Source organism: Megascapheus bottae, unplaced genomic scaffold (assembly GCF_031878675.1).
Source record: "Megascapheus bottae isolate mThoBot1 unplaced genomic scaffold, mThoBot2.hap1 H_1, whole genome shotgun sequence".
Lineage (NCBI taxonomy): Eukaryota > Metazoa > Chordata > Mammalia > Rodentia > Geomyidae > Megascapheus > Megascapheus bottae.
Window position 1 is genome coordinate 3,107,304 of NW_028327858.1, and position 23,837 is coordinate 3,131,140.

The following is a 23,837-nucleotide window of genomic DNA, read 5'->3' on the forward strand; positions in this document are numbered from 1 at the left end:
CACTAGCGTTGAGAGAAAAAGCTCAGGGACAGAGTCCAGACCCTGAGTTCAAGCCCCATAACAACCAAACAAAAACAAAAAACATCCTAAAACAACAGATTCAACATGAATATATGAACTGGTTCTCCAGCTTCCAGGTTCAGAACAAATACTCAGTTATCAGGGCCATTGGGAAAAGCAAGCTATTTAGGAAATAGTCTCTGTTACTACTGAACAAGTTTAAAAATACCTAGGACAATAATGCCCATGACTTCCAAAGTCTCTATCAGCTGCTGAGGACAATTCTCAGTTTCCCTTCCCGGGAGTTTAGAGCTTACAGTGGGAACAAGCCAGTAATAAGCAACGGATGCAAGGTTTTTCCCTGAGGCTGCCAGACTTCCTTTATTTAGAAGTGTCAAATGACCCTTCCCAGCTGATTAAGAAAAGCACAGGCCTCTAATGGGCCTGGGGACAAGGCCTAGCTTAAAAGCCTATGTGCTTCTTCTCTGTGTGTTTTTAATCTTGAGCAGAGATAGTGACTGGGCCATTCCACACAACCCACTTCTCACCTTAATATGGGAGGCGTTGATGTAGCCTGTGTTGTTTTCTTTGGTTGGTATCAGCTCCACTCGATTCTCCTCATATGGGACAACTTCCCGGATTCGGCTACGCTCAGCATTTTCTGGCAGAGCGGCAGTGCTGAAAATCCCATTTGCCTTTTTCTTTGGAATCTGCTCATATTCTGTGAACACCATTCCCTCTTCTAGTTTCTTCTTCAAGGTTCTGAACTACAATAGAAAACAATCTTCAGCATCTCTGAGTTACCTTGTGTGTAAGAACGTTAAGGAAACAACCAACTTTCAGTACTTAACTAAATGTTGAGCAATTTCAAGATGCACAATGAAGATGCTACTTGATAATTTGGTCTCTCATTATTAAGCATTCTGCTGCCTTCTCTAACTTCTCTGAGCTGATAACCAGGTTGTTTTGTACCCACACTATAAACAGAACTAGAAATTAGTGAGAGTTGAAAAGTTAGGTATTGGTCACTTTAGGTATCAGAACATTTCTCCACATACACAGCTCTTTCTATGAGCTAAATTTTAAGGATATTGTTCATCTAAAACAAGACTTTAAAAGTTGTCTAGCTTTGATGATTAAATTCTTCTCCCTTCTTGTCCCACCCCACCCACCAGACTACTCATTACAATAACATGGCATTACTTAGATGAACTGATCTCTGTAAAAGTCACCTTTGGTCCTACCCACTGAATGCCTGCTCACAGAAATCTAACATCCTAATGTTACTCACACACTATTAAACTTAGATAACCTATTTCATAATGTTCTGAAAGCAATTTCAAGAACCACAAGGCGCCATTCACCTCCTCTGAAACACAGGAAGTTTTTGCTGTTCAAAATTAAAAGTCCTCACCAAGCATCAGCCTTAAAAACTATAGGTTACCTGTATTATATACCCATACTAATATATATGCAAAACCCCATTACTACTGGAGAAAACAATCCCTTCCTAGGAAATAGTAGTTACTCACTCAAGACAGAAATAGATCTCTGGAAATTGCTTAGCTTTTTCATCCTACAGAAAAAGGGAATAGGCCAAAAGAAAGGAAGTGATCTGACCAAGGTCATAAAGCTTTTTCATTAACATCAGTGCATTAACATGGCAAAGGTAGAAGACGAGAATGAAGAAGCATCCGATACAGTGGAAGAACTGATTTATGGCATCACAATTAGACCAGATCCTCCTAACTTCACATTGAAGAATTCATGCAGCCAGGAGTGTGCTGGCATGTTTGGGCAAGGATGGAGCTGTTGACATCTGGAGACCACAGAGAATGAATCACAGGACTGACAAGCCCAGTACTTACTCTCTCGTCCATGGGAACTCGGATGGCAGCGTGAGCACTGTCTTCTCGCCTGGAGACCCGAGCCACCGAGAGCCCATTCAATGCTGCCAGCATCAGGGGCCGCTTCTGTGCCTCCAGGCCTGCCATCTTCTGCTTCTCTAGATTCTTGAGGCAAGAGAAGGCATGTTCTCATTGTTTGTAATAGCATTGGAAGGTTGGAATGTGTTTTTAATCTCCCAAAGCTGTAAGTCTACAGCCAAGGAATGCAGACAACCACCACTGGTAGGGCAAATTTAAACACAATCCTCCCATTATTTCCACCATGCCTGAGGAAGCTGGTGCCTACAAGGCCTCAAAGTTTTATTGCTAATTAATTCGTCCATCAGATAGGTAAACAAGAGACATCTTAGCAAATACATCTTTGTCCCAAGGTTCACAAAGTTGGAAGGATGGGGTTAAGAACAGTACCCTTCAGAATGATAAAGTCTAAAGGGAAATAAAGTTTCATAGATAATCTGATTCAATCACAACAACAGGCCTTTTGTTTGCACAGGCTGACTGGGTTAAAATATGTGATATGTTACTGACGTTTAAGAGATCCAGACCCAAATTAGAGGAAAAAAATCTTCCATTCTGAGGAGTTCAGATTAAAGATGTGAATTTCTCTGGTCAACCCTCCCCACCCCCCTCACCCATACCAAACAAGAGCCGACATAGTTTAGCAAAGCCACCAACACTGAAGGCTGGCTAAGGTCATGTAAGATGATTGCTCTTCTTGCTCTATCTAGGGGAATGGATGCCATAGCTTCTGGCACCTATGGTGGGACCTCACTGGATGTGACTAAATGACAACCGTGCTTGGGGCAGATGGCATAAGGAAAGGTCCTCAGATGTGGCTTTACCATGGCCAAACTGTCCTCATGCACACCTGTAGTCTAACCTGAAGTCATCTGAGCCCTTGCTATTTGGGCTGCACCTGAGCTTCCTGCTTATGTCCTAGGAATAGATGGAAGCTCGATAAACCTCTTAACTCATTTCTGGCAGCCCATTAAAAAGCACATCCTAAAGATCATTCATCTTAGACAACAAGGAAAGAACAGAGGAACTTCATTTACCAGTATAAACAAGTGTGTTAGGCGTGCTGGGCCTTGAAGTCAGAGCCTGTGCGCCCTCACAGTTGGAACTCTACCACCTGAGCCACGCTGCTAGCCTGATGTTTAGTTGGTTCATTGGAGATGGAGTTTCACAGATTTTTTTCTGTCTGGGCTGGCTTCGAACCTTGATCTCCAGGAACTCTATTCAGCCTCCTGAGTAGCTAAGATTACAGGCATGAGCTCTTGGCACAGGCGTAGAAACAAGTTTGGCAGAGTTGAAGATTTGATGGAAACTTTGGTGATAACCCCATTTGCATATTCATCTGGTTACCACAGATGAAAAAGTCACTTAATTCAGGATTTCAAGTCATTGGAGACTTGGTTTCTCAGTCTATCATTTGTAACTTGATTCCTAGGAGGTGTCTGGATGGTTGATCCCATAGGGTAGGGACCTGCAGATGATGAAGACTAAGCAGTACACAGTTACAAGTGTCTCACAGTCTCCACAACTTCTACTACACTCAGCAAGAAGCCTTCCTGAGCCATATTGCCAATAGGATACCTGCTCCAGTGACAGGGTGAACCACTAAGGGCAGAGAAGAATGAACGGTGACAAGAGAAAAAGGAGCCAGATTTCATCTGAGAGAAACTACAGCTTTGGTTTCTCAATTCCAGGCATCCCCTCGAGCAAGACTTTCGGGCTTCATGCTTTGGTTGTTTGTCTGTCTGGTTGGTGGTGTCAAGTTTTGAGAAGGCAACAGCTTTGGGAAAATGGTCTACATACCCTGCTTTCTACCCCTTCATACAAAGTGCTTGCCACTGACCCTGAGGCAGAAAGGAAGGAACGGATATATCTTCCTTAAGAAAGGACCATTACCTTGCCCAGGGAAAACTGACACCCCAGTGATGATCAGACTGTCGCAGCCCCTTCTCATTTATTTTGTTAGCTTTCTACCAGAGACAGAAGTTCCTAGACGTTTTCCCTCACTGTAGCTGACTTCTGGTTACTGTTGAAAGTTGAAAGCTGAAAGTGAAGCATCTTCAAGTCAGCAGGCCTGAGTCATCCATCAAAGAGGCAAGAAATGCCACAAAGCCAGTGAGGGCTGCACACAGGGCAAATTCTCACCATATTTGTGTTCCACCTTGGGTATTTCCACCTGCCTAAAGTGTCATTCTTCTCCTAGGATGACCAAGGCAGGCTTCCATCTTATATCTTCCTAGCAACACTACTCATGGTGAAAAAGATAGGGGTGAGATTGTAAATTTAAAAAGATGTTGGGCCCTGGTGGCTCACGCCTGTAATCCTAGCTACTCAAGAGGCTGAAATCTGAGAACAGAGGTTCAAAGCCAGCCCAGGCACCAAAGTCCATGAGACTCTTTTCTCCAATTAACCACCAGAAAAATGGAAGTGGTGCTGTGGCTCAAAATGCTAGAGCACTAGCCTTGAGCTGAAGAGCTCAGGGACAGTACCCAGGGCCACAGTTCAAGCCCTACGACTGACCAGGAAAAAAAAACAAAAACAGAGGAAGAATCATCATGGGAGGGAGGTCAGTGGTATAAGTCCCACTCTGCCTGGTCTCCGGGTCCATGAATGGTTCCTAATCCTCTTTTTTATGTGTGCCAGTATCGGGGTTTGAAATCAGGACTTGGGCCATGTCCCTTATCCTTCTGGCTCAAAGCTAACACTCTACCACTTGAGATACAGCTCTATTTCTAGTTTTTATAGTGTAACTGAGATGGGAATCTTAGGGACTTTCCTGCCTGAGCTGGCTTCAAACTGTGATCCTCAGATCACAGCCTCCTGAGTTAGGCATGAGTCACAAGTATCCAGCTTCTAACCCTCCTCTGAAGTCAGAGAACACTGGCAGAGCATAGCAATGACTATTTGGATGAGAGGGAGAGTTATCAATGTGGGAAATTAAATACCTGTGGGCTATTTATGTTAGTGCTCTAGGAGCCAAAGAGTGAAATTTGCTAGCTGTTGTTTCCTACATGGATGGACTGGGCTATAATATGGGGAAAAATAGCAGAAAAATCTCTTGCTTTTTACTGACAACATGCCGAGGTTCTATTGGGGACCCATGCGACGATGCTGACTAAAGCCTATTTATTTCATATGGGCAGTATGAAGATGGACATGGCCAAGATGAGGTTACAGGACCATGTGGACACCATTAAGTATCAACCTGGCAGTAAAATGGCTTAGCTGAATGTTCAGATTGATGATTCTTGAGGCTAAATATTTCTCTTAAAAAGTCCAGGGCCAAGAAGGGTTGGAAAAGCTTTTATACCAATGAATTATTTCTTTTTAAGCTAGGAAAGCTCTCTCCCATAGCAACTACCCCTACACATCACTCCATGCCTAGCCAAAGACTCTCTTTGCCAGAGGCACAGGTACAAACTTCATAATTTTCTCCTTCGCTTGCAAAGAGTGGAAAAAGTTATGTCAGTACCAACTCTTAGCAATGCAGTACTGATAGCCAAGAGTGTGAGGCCAAGTATCTTTGGGTTTTTCTAACGTAACAGAGTTGCCATGGATCTGATTTCTGAACCCAGAAAATTGGCTTGCTTAAAACTTGGACACCTGGTTATTCTCATCAAGTTGGCTTCTAAGGATAAGTTGGAAAGATTTAGAAACTGTCCAATGGACTCCAGCAAAGCAACTTTGTCCCCTTTTAAAAAATTATTTTAAAATTGTATTTTATTGTTGGGGGGATGTATAGAAGGGTTACAGTTACATTCATCGGGTAGTGAGTACATTACTTCTTGAACACTGATATACACCCAGCAAAGCAAATTTTAAATGACAACCTTTATGGAGTTCCTAAAAGACCTGGTTATTTGCTAATGCAAATGGATGAATGCAAAGAAGTTTGGGGGATTAATGAGTTACATAATGAAAAGATCTTCTTTTAAGTAAGTGAAATTTTCCAGGAAAAAGAGACATAAAAAATTTAATTATCATTCAACTATCATCATATTGGTAAGAGATCTAGTCCATAAGTGCACCTATTATTGCTGCATCTTGCTTTGACAAATAATCCCATCCTTCTAGATTGTCTAACTTAGGAGGAAAGGTTCTTCATGTTTAATGCAGCTTCAAATGTAAGTACATACTGTGTGTTTGCACACAACATGTATACTTACATACTCAGTAAACACAAGCAATAATATATACATAGAATAAATTCAATGGATTAAATCTCAGCAGTCAACTTTCAAGAAAGAGATCCAGTTACTATAATTCTCATGAATTTGTGTTAAACATGTATGAAAGGAAACTTGAAAAGAATGCCAAGTTGCCTCACAGTGCACACAGCAGGGCAAGCTATTTTGTCATACAGAACTACACAGAAATCTGTGCTCTGCAGAGCTGTTCTCCTTTTACTATTAATTGAGGAACAAACGGCTTATTCCACTTAAAGAAAGAAAAAAATGCTAAGAGAGGTACAGAGACAGTCACACAAATTGCAAGTCTAAGCCATGCTCAATAGCTAAACAACAATACGAAACTCTATACCAAGTATATTGCTAGAAGTTATGTGTCTGTCAAAGGACAGATTTCACCAGACGCTAATTTTGGGTGTAAAATCAAATTGCCCTTGTTCAAATGCCCAGTGACCCTTGAAACCCTGCACATATCCCTGCCACCCCCCACCGGCTTCCTCTTCCCTTGGCAGCAGGTGTGAGTCCTGGCGTGGAAGGCACTTACCCGAATCATCATCTCCCTTTCTATGATGCTATCCTCCAGGGAGAACATCTCCGACACGGGTCTCTCCTTCACTGGCTCTTTCTTGACCCGCTCCTTCACGCTGGTCAGGTCAGGTTCGGAGATGGAGGGACCGAGAGAAGACCCGTTGACGGCCAACTGGTCAGCTCGGGAAACAGTGAGGGCGTTGGCCGGCCCGTGCCGCAGCACCCTGGCTCTGGCGATGGCGGCAGGGAGGTTCCCTGGGTCGTGTCTCAGGGCCCCGTTGCTGACACTCTTCCTGGGTCCAGGGTACTCGGGAGGAGGCTTGTTTGGAATCCGGGCGAGGGCGGCCTGCAGCTGGGCACTGTACTCTATCTTCTCCCGCAGCACAGGGATCTGCGGCACGGCCTCTGGAGCCTCTTCCTCCTCCTCGCTCTCGCTGCTGTGGATCAGCATGGTGGCGTCAGAGAAGGTCTTCGTGTGGTGATACTGTGGGAGCTGGTGGACGTCGTGGCCCCCGCTGGGACCCTCCTCTGGGGGGCCCTGCTCCCTGAGTGTGTTACGGCGTGCCACGGGGACGTGCAGCGACTTGAGTGTCATGGCTTCCATACCCCGAACCATACTGCTCATCACCTCCAGGCTGTGGCGCTTGTTGGCAGCGCCATGGTGCTTGGTGGTGAGGGGCTCACTCACCTCCTGCAGGGACTGGTGCACCACAGGGGAGCTGTCTTCCTGGAAGGTCTTCACCGACAGCTGTACCTTCCGGGTCACCAGGTCTGGGCTGCTGCCACTGACATATTTATGGCGGTGGCTGGCAAGGTCAGGGGTGCTGGTGGCTGGCCGGGGGCGTGGGTAGGGGGGTGGTGGCCGGAAGAGATAGTTTTTGAGCATATGGGCTGCGTTGTAGTTAGGGGTGCTCTGGAGCTGCATGTTGGCCAACTCTGGGGTACTCACTGTGTGTGAGATGGCACTGGCCCCGGCCTTGCTTGGCACCATGTTATGCTTTGGGACCACATGGTCACACGGACTGACAAGTTTGTGACTGTATCCTCCCCGTGGTCCATAGGGGACGGTGTAGGGGTGTCTCTCCCGCATCTCCGGCTGGCTGTACACCAGGTCCTCTGGCTGGTTGTAGGCATGGGTGTTGATGATGTTGAGGTTCCGCAGAGATTGGCTCTGGCTGTCGGGGTGCATGATGCCCCTCTTCATCTGCCGCATGACTGTGTCATAATCGGGCGTCGGCCTGTAAGATGGCACAATGATGGCGCTGTGCCGGTGGCTGGGGATGTAGTCAGCCCGCATGATTTCACTGCCGGGGATGCTGAGGTTGGAGGACATGGGGGAGGCCTGTATGAAACTCTGGGAGCAGCTGAGGGAATTGACGCTGTGAATGCTGCACACACTGCCATTCGTGACAGTACCATTCATATAATTTAAGTCCAGGCTGTTGTGAGAATTACAATACAAGGCTTCTTCATTCCCGTGGAAGATGCTGTCTATAAAAGTGAAAACAGGCATGTGAACCCTCATTGTATCCTGATTCAATAAAGTTCATCCTACGTTTGTGAGAAGAGTACGTCTTTACCGAAGAAGAAAAAAGTGACCTCTCATCGTCTTCATCACATAGTCTACAGAACGGATACCTTCAATGAGATGCTATTAAATAGAAGGGACTCTTTAGAGCATATGGAAAAGGTGAACCTAAGTACACAAGTACATGCACATAGTATTGGTAAGCGCTCTACTTTACTGTCAGCCCTGAAATCAATGTCGAGCAAGACTCTCCTGCTGAGCAAGCATGATGTGTGCAGGGCGCAGCATTATAGTTAATTGCAGTCAATTAGTTAGAGTCTGAGTACATACCTGGAGAGATACAAAGTTGGATTTATAAAAGTCAGGTCCATTCTGGAGGGACCCAACATTTCTTATACACACACACACAAACACACGCACGCACGCACGCACGCACCTAAAAAGGCAACTTCGTGTCCAAACACTTTTCTGTGTCCCAATACAACCATTCTTACATTATGAATTTAAGCATGATTAGGAGAGAAATTAAGAGGTGAAAAACCAGGTGACTGGAAACACTTAATTGTATGAAAAGAAGTGTTAACACAGAGCCAATCAGACGAGACAAGCAAGAAGAAAGCGGATAACATAGAGGACAAAAAGTACCCATTTATATACCTTTAGCTGGATTTAGTGCCTTTCCACAGTAGTGGGATAACACAGCTTGCTTATAAAAAGTCTTGCTGTTTTAAACTTGTAATTCTTCTAGTTTTCATTCGCAAGCTTTCAAATTGCAGAGGTTTCAAAATAGCCCAAGCTGGTAACACACACAGAAACTCATAGTCCATTTACTGCAATGCCAACATCTGAGGTTTTCTCCATCTCCATTTTTTCTCAGATGCAATTAGTGTAATGATTTAAACGTATCAATTGTCATATCCAAATTCCACCATTACTCTTTCTTTTTTAAATAGCAGTACTGGGGTTTGAACTCAGGGCGTTATGTTTATTAGGCAAGTGCTCTACCACTTCAGCCAACTCTGTAGCCCTTCCATGGATCACTGAACCTCAGTTTCCCTATCTATAAAGTGGAAGTGACAGCACCTTGGGCTTAGTTTGAGGATTAAGTGATACAATATATAGCAAGTACTTACGACACTGCCTGGTATCCCATAATGCTCTATAAATGTTAACGGTTATCATTGTAATTGTTATTACTAATGGAATGGGTTCATTCATGCATAGTGCATGGGAAATGTTTAGGAAGCAAAGAGGAATAAAGCAGATTTTGTTTACTCTGAGAGGCAATAAAAAAGCGTCCTAAGAAAAGTGCTGGAGGGAAAGATGAGAAAAAAAGAAAAAGCTAATAGGGTGAGGTGAGCGTGTCTGCCACTGATCCTGGAAGCCTGCATTCACCGACACTTGAGAAAGTCACAAAGCAGTAAAGGCTTCTACATCAGTGACAAAGGTAAGATGCACTGGGGACACTAGGCAATCTCTCCTTTCTCATGTCACTTAGGAGGGAAGGAGAAAGGAATGTGCCCACTGTCTTGGCCCTTCCAAACTATTTTTTTTTGAGAGTAGCCAATATTCTTAGACTTTTACAAATTAAAGCTGTTGTCCACTCACGCAATGGCAAAATTAAAATAAAAGCATCATTGTCCCATTAAAATTTAACATTCCTTGCCTTACTGGTACTGAGTCTTTTGTCTTAAGAAAGCAATAGAGCCAGCCAGTTACCTTGTGAGGTGTGCGTTTCCGAGTACTGCTCACCACACTGGACATGCATGGGAGGCAAGATGTATGGCTGCTGCCTTGGCTGAAACAGAACAGAGCAGAGCTGGGAAGGCCTGCACAGACAGGGCCTGAGACCCAGAAGAGAACCAGTCCCAGCATGCACCAAAGCCCGTTCCCCGCCACCCCCCCCCACAGGAAACACATGGCAGCTCTTTCCCCAGCCACCCTTACAATCCACCCTCTCCCACTCATCTAGACCTTATATCCCATTATAAAGTTTGAGACTGGAGAAACAAAGAAGACACAGGGAGCTATGCATTATCTACATTCTCATACACTTGTGAAGTTTTCTATGGCTTCTATCATGGTACAAGAACAAGTTCATTGATGATGACCCAAGTAAGAAATAAAAAGATAGATGGCCTCTGTCCTATTCAAAACTACCTCTCTCCTGAAGCCACAAGCTCCTACATGCCAGCAGAGCTTATGACTCTGGTTCACAGCTTCACAGTACCTTAAATAGGGTCACAGAGTTAGTGAGTTGGCTCACTGAAAAATTCACATACAAATTTACAATGTGTTTCATGCCAATTTGTGTGCAGCTCTCAAACCCATTTGCAGAACCAAATGGGAAAGGGTTGGGTTGGGCAAGAAATTAACTCTCATCGTATCTCCTACCCAAAGCAGCATCTTCCTGCCTGGGCTGGCTAAGAACAGAGATCTTCAGATATTGGCCTCCTGAATAAGATTTACAGGCATGAACTGCTGAGGTCCAGTTTTCCGCATGGATTCTTAAAAACATCCATTTAGCCTCAGCCTGAATCACTTCCTACTGAACAGGAAAGTGAAACTTTCAGAAGAAAAAAAATACAACTCTAAAACTCAAAGATGTGGTGAGCAAACCAAAGGAAGTACAATTATTCCCCATCATTTTCAGCCTTTTAGCCAAGGTCAAGTATAATAACAGTATCCTTACTATGATCTAAAGTTATTTGGCCTGGGTAGATAAAGTTTCCCATCAAGCAAAGTCAGCTCCTCCTTCTCTTGACCTAACACTAACCATTTTACAGCTGCATTGAGCTTCCAGTGCGAGTTCATTCAATGAAAGATTTTAAGGATGGCGGGGGGGGGGGGGGGGAGAAGAGATCTTTCTAAACAGAATGGTCTCTTATATTTAAGGATTGGGAGGGAATCTCTCTAAACAAAATGATCTCTTAAATTTCAACTTGCTGATGCTTCTTTCAAGAAACTCAGAGCCAGCAGGGGTCACACTTTCCCATCCAGTTTCAAAAAAGGTATATGTCGAGGAAGGGAACTAGGGAAAGAGCTCACCTGTCATTTTCTCTGCTACAAATGGTGCTTACTATCATGAAGACAAATAAAGAAGAAAATGGAGCTAAGGCATCCAACAACACAAAAAATTCAAGAGAAAAGTCCCAGGAATGAGATGACAAGATCCTATGTCAGTACCCATAAATAGTCCCACCTGTCTCTGTGGGTGATTTCTTAAGTTGTAATGCAAAATCTGTTTTTCAAAAATAGAAATACAGTTCAAATAAAATTTTCTAGAGTTGACTTTGTGGCATGTGCTTTTCAACAGGAAAGAGGGATTTGTTCAAGGGAGCAGATATTCATGGAAGGTAAATATGGCATCTTGCTCCTACATTTAAGATATTACTATAATTATCTGACCATATGAACTGCCAGAAGTGTACAGGCAAAGGATAGCCATAGCTAATCCTTCAAAAACAAATTCAGGATTGTATTATTTATTTCAATCCTTTCTCTTCTCCTTGCTCCTTTTCTGCCAAGGCCTCTTGCATGCCAGCCAAACACTCAAAGGCTGAGTTACATCCCTGAACCTTATCTTATTCTTTCTCTGATCCAATACATGATTCCATTTCTTTCCTGGCTTGCAAATAAAGAAATATACGAAATGCCATAACATGGGCAGCAGGAAAGAAGAAGAAAATCAGCAACTGGTTGTCATAAAGGAGGCCAAAAGACAGTGAATGTGTCCTCATTGTGTAAAGAACTCTTAGTGGATGGTTTAAATCAAACGGGAAAGAAAAATTGGGAAGCTCTCAATTCCACTTCATAAGATGAATCATCTTCATGCAAGGAAAAAAAGAAAGAAAAGGTAATAATCCAGATTATGGACAATAAGAATGAGAATAGAATAGACCACAAAATAGTTTTAGGCTTAAAACACTTTTAGGTATTTTGTGGACTGAACTGAGAAAAGTACTTAATCCAGATACTTGAACTATGAAAAAAAAAGGTGTGGGAGAAAGTAACATTAACAAAGAAGACAAGAATTAAAAAAACAAAACAAACAAACAAAAACAACTTCCAGTTCCTTCAACAAATCTACTGGTGCCTCTGGCCTCTCCAGAGCTCTATGGCAAAGGGTCACAGGAGAGATAAGGTGTAGAAAAGTGAGAATAATAGTAGTCACATATGCGCTCAAGAATTCTCAAGTGATGATATAATGACTCAACTCTAGAATTCGAAGAGTCCACTTCTCATTTTACAGGAAACAAAAATTGTCCTCATGACTTTCTTTCTGTGCCAAAGGTAAACACTACATATGAAGAAAAATGCTATTTGAAGGCTGTTGTATCAATGTAGAACAAGTGCTCTATCTAGAAAAAATACTCTTTATTGACTATATCCTTTGTTGGCTATGTACAAAATGTCATAATCTAAAGCCAAAGAACTGTGACAAAATGCAGCAGGAAAGGTGAAAGGAATCTACCTCTTCACACTGGTCCTATTACCCTCAAGTAATCATCAAAATAGAACACAGCCTAACACAAAATGTATACATTATTCACATGATGAAGGGCAGAGTAGAAGCTCAAGAAGGCCAAGTCTAGGAGGAAAATGTGGATTCGTTGGAATTTTGTGGGCAACAGGATGAAAATCAGGAAATATGCAATCATTCTCTCCACCCAATGCTGTACCTGAGGAACCATTTAACTAGACTCATCCCACTTTTGCTAATTTCTGATGAGTTTGTTAAGCTGCCCCATCTGTGGTGGTGAATACAAAAGAGAGCTTATAGCTGAAAAGATGTCTCCTTGCGGTGAACAGAGCAGATGAGCAGGGGGAGAAAGCATGGGGGTTGAAGGTACATATGAAGTTCACTGAGAGGGGAGGGGATGAACAGCAGGGAACACAATGGATGTTCTCCACTGGCTGAGACTCTTCTGTATTCTCACACCACGTCTCCTCTTTAGGAGGCACTAGTCAATTCTTCTCCCAAAGTGTTCACTTTCTGAAGACTTCACACTTACTAGAGAGGACCGGCTCCAGGTGGGTTTCCGTCTGATGGGAGGTGGAGAGTTTGATTGTCTACATGGAAAATTGAAAATGCAAGGATGGACATGATTATTTATCACGCATAAAAAGACCAGACAGACAAGCGAGAAGAAAACAGACAAGATCTTGAGAATTATATCCAAATTGAATAAACATTGCTCATTTCTAAGATTGTGAAGAACAATATTGACTGTTCTTTTTTATTCTCTTTATTTTCACAATGTTTGCCACATATAATATAAAACATTGTGACAATGTTTACCAACTAATACAAGAAGAATGAGGCTGGGCTACTCCATGGGTTTAAAAACTGCCCTATGTACCTTGGAGAACATGCAAACTCACTCATAATAGAAAGTATGAGTCAATAAGAGAAATATTTGCAAATGTTTCTAGCCAAATGAAATTCCAAAATAGATAAAATATTTTTCAGTACAAGTATATGACAATAAGACATATTATAAATATTTATCTGCCTAGATTTCTTTGGGGGAGTTGCACGCTTAGGGTTAAATCCAGAGCCTCATGAATGCTACACAAATAGTACAGTACTAGGCATTCAACCACTGATCTACATCTAAAGCCCTTTCTGCTTTAGTTATTTTTTTTTGCCAGTCCTGGGCCTTGAACTCAGGGTCTGAGCACTGTCCTTGGGCTTTCTCAAGGCTAGAGCTCTATCACTTGAGCCTCAGCACCATTTCTGATTTTTTCTATGTATATGTGGTACCGAGGAATCGAACTCAGGTCTTTGTGCATGCTAGGCAAGCACTCTACCACTAAGCCAAACTCTCGGCCCCTGCTTTAGTTATTTTTATCTATGCCTTAGGCCCAGCCTAGCCCTCCATCTTCCTATTTCAGTTTCTGTTTTCTTTTCTTTTTTGGTCAGTCGTGGAGCCTGCACTTAGAGCCTGGGCACTGTCACTGAGTTCCTTCACTCAAGGCTAGCAATCTACTACTTTGAGCCATAGCACCGTTTCTGGTTTTCTGATGGTTGTTTGAAGATAAGAGTCTCAAGGCCTGGCTGCCTCAGATCTCAGCCTTCTGAGCAGCGATGATTACAAGCATGAGCTATCAATGCCTGGCTCCTATTTTACAGTTTTATGTATATGAGATGACAAGACATGTGCCACCACTCAGCTACTGGTTGAAATGAGGTCTACATTTTTTCTGGGCTGGCCTTAGAGCTTGATCTTCCCAACCTCAGCCTTCTAAGAGTAGCTGGGAATATAAATGTGATCCACCACACCCACATTGAAAGGTGCCTTTGAGGTGGAAGTCCCAAATACCACACAGTGTTTTTCTTTGTCCTCAGTAGTATCATTTAAGACATATATTCTTCCATCTGCGGGACTCTCTTTATTCTGACACTTTACCCTTCCTCAGGCTTTTGGTTATAAAATATTTTTAACTAAATAATGGAGACAACATAGGAATATTGGATTAGCCAAATACAGTATTAACAGACCTATGTTAGGCACATTCCCCCCTTTTTCTCTCCCCAGGTGAGAAGTTAAGAAAGAAAGCACTCTTGGAGCTATCTACAGGTCACAAGGAAGGACTCTGCAGGAACAGAAAAGCCAATGACAGTCTTCTGGAGGTTCAAGAATGGTTAGTTCCGGGAAGGAAGGTGGGCATAGCTTCTCCTGGAGAGGCTGGAGGAGACTCCTGAGAAAATACTCATTTCTAAATTGTACAGGGATGCTCTGGGCCTTTATACAACCAGTACTGAGGTTGTGGTACTTATTAGAATTTAATGTGTTTGTGCGGAAGACAGTCCTGGTTTTTAAGAAGTTAAGAAAATTCTGTAATATGCTATGAAGATAAAAGGTTATTATTACAGAAGTTCTTCCTGGTTTTCAGTCTAGTATGTGATGCCCATTAGGATTTTTTTTAGAAGATCACAAGGCAGGCACTGGTAGGTCACACCTTTGAGCCTTGCTGCTCAGAGGCTGAGATCTGAGGCTCACAGTCCGATGCCAACACAAGCAGGAAATCTATGAGACACTTATCTACAATAAACTACTCAGAAAACTGGAAAGGGCGCTGTGGCTCAAAACTGGTAGAGTGTTAGCCTTGAACCAAAGAGCTCAGGGACACAGTCAAGACCCTCAAGCCCCACCACAGACCAAAAAAAAAAAAAAAGACAACAAAAGAAAAATACTCAGCAAATGCTACAGTTAAACCACTTGCTGAGAAACAGGTAAACTGAAGACAGCAGCAAATTATACTTTTCTGAACAGAAATCAACTACTGAATTCCTGTTACTGTCAAGAGCAACCCTCCAAGGTCAAGGGTCAGAACACTGTGGAATGGCACCAAAAAGCCAAAGCCAAAGCAATGTGCTCCAGAGAAAGATGCATGGGATACAAGTGAGAATGTGTGTGGAAGAAGATCCAGCTGCTTAATTTGCCACATCCCAGCTCTCCTGGTTTAGCCTTTGCAAACTTTTCTGGTAGGCTAAGCCTTTTCAGATATACTTTTAGACCCCAGCAGTGACCAACTGCAGTACCTGGTTTGAAAAGGCCTCCATCATATGGAGAATAAAAGTCTGCATTGACCTGGAGATCCATTTCTAAAGCAGCCACATTCTCCAGCAGTGACAACTGTGGGACAATATTCTGCCATGCTTGGATGTGTCCACTGTGGGAGTGGAAAGGCAGCTCATCTCTTGCATTTACATCCCTGATCCTCTTTGAACCAAAATTAAACCCCTTGGGTACCCAAATGGCAAACTTGGCTGAGGAACTTTTTTTTTTTTGAAGGCAAACAAGGTAAAGACAATGACAGAGTGAGCCCCAGCACGCCATCTCTGGGGTCAAGCCACATGGAAGTGCCCTTATCAGACTCCCCTTTCTCATCTCTATCTCCAAACTAAATTAAAAAGACACACAGATTCGTGACATCTCTGAGTGCCTTCCAAATCTTCCTCTAATTACCCTGGCCTCTCATTTGCAGTCAGATGACATGACCCAGGAGCGCACGCAGGGTTAGCCAACTGTGTGAGCGGAACGGGACTGAGGATGACAGGAGCATCTTCCCTTTCAAGTTGGCTCATCGCTCTGCTACCCACTTCTGAGAACACTCCGCATCTGACACGGAGGGGCAAATTGGGAACTGCTCGGTTCTTCCGAACTCAGAGCCCAGGGTCGAAAAGGCACTTATGTGGCCCACCCATCCAGGCAGTTAAGAATTCACAGTCAATTTGTGAATTACTTGCTCTCTCTGCATATGGACTACACATAGATAGGGTTCATCATTAAAGTTCTTTCACTCCTGCCTGGCGTTAGCCTACTTCACTGGCTTCCACAAGGATCAAGGGGAAAAGAGCAGATAGGAAAAAAAAAAGTGGTTTACAACTCCCCTAAAATACATGAGTGAATGTGACAAGGCCAGGTAGTGAGAGAGTAAAGAAATATTGACTTACTCAGTGCAGATTTTGTTTTGCTTGTAAAACTTGTGACGTGTTGTAAATAAACGAGAAATATACTTGGCATTTTCAATATCATCCTTGGAAGGGACAAAAGAAAAAAAAAATTTGGTTTGATTAGATATGCATTTCACAAGGGTTCTTCTACCCAAAGACACATCTCTTTTCCCTGCATTTCTGGTCCAGGAAGCAAATCAGCCTGCTAGATTTCAGTGTTCCTCAGCCATACCTGCAAAGCTCACTCACCACAGAATGGTGGGAAATGGTATCTGCTAACCAATTCTCCATGTCCAAGACAGTGGGGCTGCACTGATGAACTGGCAGCTCCTCACCTGTTTCGGAACCAAATCCCTTTAAAATAAGGAATGGAATCAAGGCGCGGCAGAGAGTCCACAGCTATCACCAAGAATTGGAGGCAGTGAGACACAGCAGCAACACTGGTTACTGAGCAGGGACTCAAGAAGGTCAGTCACCCAGCTGACTTGAGATAAAGCGTGGGCTATGATGGGACCAAAAAATTCAGGTCAGCCAAAAAAAGAAAATGCAATAGTGTTACCCAATTGGGGCTTGCCTGATGACGGCTGTGACCAGAGTGTCTTGGGAGTACAGCCTGCCAGACAAGGAGACACAGATAACGTGGCTGGCCAGAGGAATCCAGATCCTAGAGCCAAGAGTCAGCACTCAAACCTGGCACTGCAAGCATGGAAGTTCACCACCACTACATTGAAATTAGTAACAGGAGCACTGGGCAAATACTAGGCAAGTTATCTTTTCCAGAAGGGATTGTCTTAAGATACAGAGAGCAAGGCAAGGACATGAAGAGGGAAAAAGCCAACCTGTGACTGCTCAGTGGACCCAGCCTATGCTGTCCATTTTGCTCACCGTGTGGAACAGAGCAGTCTCCTCCTTGTTCACGAGCTCCACCAGTATGGTCGACTTGTTATGCGTGATGCCCCCGATATCATTCCACCTGGGTCAAAAGAAACACACCTGTTTGCCTGAAGATGTCTTAGCATCTGGCACTGCGGGTCCCGTGCTACTCTCTGAACGCACTTTGCCAACTGTGATGGAACTGTTTTACCTTTCAGTGTCACAGGTTCCTTCCCTCCAAGGAGAGATGTATCTAGTTATGTGAGTAGACCTTCTGCATATCCTATGTTTCTAGATACTGCTACTTATTCAATGAGGCTTGTAGGAAAACCTTGTGCTCATAAAAACGAAGGAGCTATGAGGAATACTTTCAAGGGACTATTACCGCTTTACCTATTCTGATCTGATGAAGTATTTTCTAGAAATCCGACCTTTTGTTTGTACTAGTCTTCTAGGCAACTGTTCTGTCACTTGAGGCAAACTCCCAATCCTTCTGCTTTTTAATTTATTCTCCAGTTATGGTCTTGGGCCAATGTAGTCCAAATCAGTCCTAGATTGTGATTTTCCTACCTCTGCTTCCCAAGTAACAAGGCACAGGTATGTGCTACCATGTTTGGCACTTTTCTTTTTGGTGGGGGGGGTGTAGAGGGGATGGCCCATTAAATTTTTTTTTATTGACAGCGATTAATTTTTGCAAGCAATTTCACGGTGTTATTTCCATATATACATATAAAATACTATAGTCAAATTCACCTCCTCTATCATTCTTTAACTCCTTTCTTTCCTCACCTCTCCTTTTTAGAACAGGTTTTCAGTGGATTTCACTGTCATTTTTATACATATACAATGTATTTTTATTACTCTCTTTCCATTCTCCTTCTTATTCCTCTCATGTCCCAATTGCTCTCCTTCATTTTTTTTTTTTTTTTGGTCAGTCCTGGGCTTGAGCTCAGGGCCTGAGCACTGATCTTGGACTTTCTCAAGAGCTCTACCATTTGAGCCTCAGCACCACTTTTGGCTTTTTCTATGTATGTGGTACCGAGGAATCAAACCTGGGTCTTCGTGCATGCTAGGCAAGCACTCTACCACGAGGCCAAACTCCCGGCTCTGCCCTCCTTTTTTAACCATGTAATATGATGATGATGAATGTGATTTTTTAGATCCAGATTCTGCATGAGTGAAAACATGTGACATGTGTTTTTCTTTTTTTTTTTTTTTTTTGGTCAGTTGTGGGACTTGAACTCTGGGCCTGGGCACTGCCCATGAGTTTTTCAGCTCAAGGCTACCACCCTACTCCTTGAGCCACAGTGCCACTTCCAGCTTTCTAGTGGTTAACTGGAGATAAGAGTCTCATGGATTTTAGTGCCAGGGCTGGCTTTTAACCACGGTCCTCCAGATCTCAGCCTCCTGAGTAGCTAGGATTACAGGCGTGAGTCATAGCATCTGGCTGATAGGTGCTTTTCTAAGCTTCGCTTATTTTGCTTGCTTTTGAGTAAGGGTCACTCTTAACTTTTTGCCCTAGTTGGCCCTGAAACATGTTCCTACTACGTCTACCTCCCAAACATGGCCCCTCTATTTCATTAATGAAGAGAACAGTATTAGGAAGTCATGTATTTCCCAAAACCTAACATGAAGAATGCATATAGTCTACATTGAGATATGATACTACAAATAGACTATATCACCCAGAAAAGGTATCCCCCCCACACACTTTTCTTCCATGTCCTATTAGAGACTTTGTTTAAAATGATATATCCCCAAGAACACTAAAGGGAAAACACTTCCATTCTGTTTGGAGCCAGTTCCTAACCACATTTCACCACTGCATACCTTTCACGTGGAGCCCTATCCTGTAACTCCCTACCCACTGGAGTTCCTGAACCACTGCTTATGTACTTTGTCCATTTGCTCATTACCCTTTCACCATCCCCTGCCTGCCTCCTTTCAGTCTCACCTCAGAACTTATCTTCTCTATGAAGCCTTTCCTGCTTCTTAACCACCCACATGCAGAAGGACTTTACCAGCCCCCACACTCTGGAACAAGATTTTAGTTCTATGATTAGATTTCTCACTCATCCCTGTTAAGACCACTAGGCCCCATGCTCATCTACAAACCCCAATTCCTGAGCCTACTGCATCTCGCAGAGCAAATGTTTCTCAAAGAGATGAAAATTAGGGCTAGGGATGTGGCTTAGTAGTGGGGTGACTGCCTAGCAGTTACAATGCCTAAGCTTGATCCTCAATACTGCAAAATATTACATGAATGAATGAACAAATAAACAGACAAATGAATGAAGGATCAAGTCAACAAAACACAGACCAAAAGTAATGAATAACATTTCCCCTCACCTGTACAGAATATAATCCTTTATATTCATGTAAAGGCTTTTCATGTTCAATAGGGCAGCTACCTTCTGCTACTATTGTAGAGCAAAGGCAATTTAAGTACATATGAGTGGCTAACTCAGCCACAGGCCCTCCCTCTCTATTAGTCAGGGATGGATGAGTTGCTTATCTGGGGATTTTAGATTTTTCCCTTGGTCATCTGTCCTTTACACATAGAATGTGTCATGTTTAGTTTAGTCCTTCTTCTGAGATGATACTCTACACGTGCTCAACCCGGCTTGCTTCCTCTTCTACCAGTTAACAGCTACCTGGATTCAGGCTCCCTGTGCCTCAGTGAGAGTCTTGTCAGATAAGACATAAAGTGACTTCCTCTGGCTCTGTGCCTTACATCAAACCTACCACATGGCTGGCTTCATCTAGAGGGGCCATGTTCATGGCCCCATAGTGGAAGTAATCTCTTTCTTGCTAAGAATTTCAAGACAAATGGGGGGGAAATCCCAACATCATTGATAAAGTTTGTCCTCATCATACCCTAAAACTTCACTCTTTTTGTTTTTTTTGGTGGGGGGGGTGGAGAATTGGTGGACAAAATGCCTGGCTAGTTCTGAATGAGCATAAACATTTAAGGGTAACCACTCTGCACATATTCACAGACTGCTTTATTTACACTTTGTTGCTGTGACTTGGAGTGGATTCTGAGTGGTGTCCAAAGGTCAAAAAGTTTATTCTAACCCTTAAAGATCTCAGATCTTATTCCAGCTTCAATAATATCCCTATTCAAAGAGCAAGGGGGGAAAATATGAAAACAACAGCAGGGTGGGGACCAAGGGAAAGAAAAGTCAGTCAGGAAGCTTTGGGTTAGAAAACTGTTTTTTTTTTGTTTTTTTTTTGTTGTTTTTAAAAAAGGCTGGAATTCACTGCTGACCCAGAAAAGCAAGCCAAGACTGACTTTTACAATGTTACCAACACTTAGCCTCTGAGAGCTGTCTCTGGTCATTTGCCCTAGATGCAGAGCCATACTGTCTTGGAAGACAGTATATGAAAGTATGTGAAAAAGAGGGCTAAAATCCTCAAACAACAAGTGCCTGTCCTTTAATCTTTTTTTATAATTAATTACTTTTTAAATTTATTATTCTTTTTTGTCAGTTGCGGGGCTTGAACTCTGAGCCTAGGTGCTCTCCCTGAGCTTTTCCACTCAAGGCTAGCACCCTACCACTTTGGACCATAGCATCACTTCCTGTTTTCTTGTGGTTAACTGGAGATAAGAATCATAGGGACTTTTCTGCCTGGGCTGCCTTTGAACCATGTTCCTCAGACTTCAGCTTCCTGAGTAGCTAGGATTACATGTATAAGACACCCATGCCTAGCTGATTAATTACTTTTGAAAATAGATTTTTACAATTAAACTTCTTTTGTTAATACAGAAATTAGTTTGCATCTGAGCATGATGGTGAAGTCCTATAAAACCAGCAATTCCAGCAATCAAGAGACTGAGGCAGGAAAGATCTTAAGTTCAATGCTTTTTGAAAGCCTATTTCAAAAAAGCAATACAGCCAGGTGTGATGGTTCACACCCATAATACTAGTTACTCAAGAGGCTGAGATCTGAGGATCATGGTTCAAAGCCAGCCTAAAGAACCTAAAGAATGAGAGACTTTTTTTTTTTTGGCTTGAGCTCAGTGCCTGAGCCCTGTCCTTGGACTTTCTCAAGGCTATAGAGTTCTACCACTAGAGCCTCAGCACCACTTCTGGCTTTTTTCTATGTATGTATGTACTGAGGAATTGAACCCAGGTCTTGGTGCATGCTAGCAAATCACTCTACCAATAGGCCAAACTCCCGGCCCAGAATGGGAGACTTTTATCTCCAATTAATCTCTAGGAAAGGGGAAGTGGAGCTGTGGCTCCAGGGGTAGGGCATTAGCCTTGAGCTGAAGAGTTCAGGGAAGCACCCAGACCCAAAGAGTTCAAGCTCCATGACCCTCCCACACACACAAAAAGGCAAAACAACACAAAAAACTCACATAACTGGGCAGGGGTTGGTGACTCCCCTCAACAATCCCAGCCATGTGGGAGGTTCAGATCAGAGAGATCATGCTTTGAGAGAAGCCCAGGAAGAAAGTTAGTGGGATCCCATCTTCGCCAGTAAGCAAGAGATGGTGGTGAGTACCTAAAATCCTAGGGGCTATGTGGGAGGTATAAGTAGATGCGCCATTGTTGATGATGGCTTGGGCAAAAATGAGAGACCATATTCAAAAAAGTAACTAAAACGTACTCTACGACTAGAGTACTTATGTAGCAATCACAAGGTCCTGAGTTCAAACCCCAGTACCTTTTTTTTTTAACTGTCATTATAATTATCATCATCAAAATAAAAGAAGAATAAAAATCAGTTTGCACTCTGCTAGCACATGTGGTTAAGACAGAGGTGGCTGGACAATGGAGAGCAGTTGGGATCTTAGAACTGAGCCTCCAGAGACAGGCCAGCTCAGTCCCACTCTGAGTTCACCTGTACTTCTTGGAGTCCACTGGGAAGAAGAAGGCTCCCTCCCATCCTCAGTCAGGCCAGCAGGCCTGAGTTGATTAAAGAAAGCTCAATTCTGGATCAGTCGACTGGTTAATTTAATGAAGTTGTTTAGTCTCTCTAAATGATTTTTTTTTTTAAAGAATAAGATTACCTGAGCGTGCTCGTCTCACATGCACAAAAACCTGGGTTCGATTCCATGGTATCACATAAACAGAAAAAGCTGGAAGTGGTGCTATGGCTCAAGTGGAAGAGTATCAACCTTGAGCAAAAAGTGTCCAAGGACAGTGCCCAGGCCCTGAGTTCAAGCTCCATGACTGCCCCTTCCCCGCAAAAAAAGCAACAAGAATAAGGTTACCTGTGGATTACTGGTTGTCTTCCGATTCTGTTTCTCACAAAAATCCCCATAAAGAAAATGCCAAGGTGCATACTGTTCCCATGATTATCCTGCACAAGACCATCAAAAGACACTAGTTATAACATGTCTGCACTGCCCCGTTATTCAGATTCATTGCAGCCAGCCTCTGGGATTGGCCTAAGTGTCTGCAAATGCATGAATAAAGACAATGTAGTATCTTGTGGTATGGCGCAGTGTAATGGAGGTGGATGTACATACACAATGGCATTTTACATACCATTAAGAAAGGAAGGCAGTTGGGCGTTGGTGGCTCACATCTATAATCCCAGCTACTCAGGAGGCTGAGATTTAAGAAACCAGCCCAGGCAGCAAAGTCTATAAGGCTCTTATTCACTAAACTACTGAAAGAGCTGAAAGTGGACCATTGGCTAGAGCACTAGCCTACAGCAAAAAGAAAATCAAGGACAGACCCTTGGTTATCTCATATTGGTATAGTATCTCACTTTGTTATCTGATATATTGAATTTATTTGTATTTGGATATTTGAAATTTGATAGGGAAGGGGGGAAAACCAAGACGGGTGGGGGGTGTGGGGGGGAGGGAAATGGGTACCAAGACATGTGAAAGGGTATCAATGTATGTGAATTAATGCACCTTCTATCTGGCAAATATCATGTAACCCTTTTACTAATTACAATAAAAAAAATAAAAAAAAAATAAAAAAAAGAAAATCAAAGACAGAGCCCAGGCCGTCAGCAAAAGACCAGGAATGACAGAAAAAGAGAAGGCATCCTGTTCTTTGAAACAACACCATGGATGGAAGTGAAACAAACAACTAAAAGACTTTATTCTAAGTAAAGTAAGCCAGAAACAGATACCAAGACTTAGATGTAGAAGTAGAGTCTAAAAGATCTGAGCTCATTGAAACAGAATAGAATGGTCATTACCAGGGACCAGAGGCACAGGGGTATGAAGAAATGTTGATCAAAGAATATAAAATTTCCCTTAGATCAAAGGAATAAATTCCATCAATCTACCGTATGCCACGTTGACCAGAGTAATACACAATGAACTGTCGTCCAGAAAAATCTACTAAGAGTAGATTTAAAAA

The 23,837-nt window shown here is 43.0% G+C and overlaps 1 protein-coding gene across 1 annotated transcript in view; it reads right to left on the reverse strand.

The window, feature by feature from the left end:
* The window catches only part of LOC150039001 (tyrosine-protein phosphatase non-receptor type 14), a 91,481-nt gene that overhangs the window by 12,213 nt on the left and 55,431 nt on the right, over positions 1–23,837 (reverse strand). Inside the window, exons 7-14 of the mRNA XM_090328147.1 lie at positions 22,727–22,815; positions 17,515–17,602; positions 16,630–16,712; positions 13,181–13,238; positions 9,885–9,963; positions 6,654–8,128; positions 1,869–2,012; positions 549–767 (exon numbers count right to left, since the gene is read on the reverse strand). Of these exons, the coding sequence (XP_090184273.1) occupies positions 549–767; positions 1,869–2,012; positions 6,654–8,128; positions 9,885–9,963; positions 13,181–13,238; positions 16,630–16,712; positions 17,515–17,602; positions 22,727–22,815 (2,235 nt within the window). The remainder of the gene's footprint in view (positions 1–548; positions 768–1,868; positions 2,013–6,653; positions 8,129–9,884; positions 9,964–13,180; positions 13,239–16,629; positions 16,713–17,514; positions 17,603–22,726; positions 22,816–23,837) is intronic.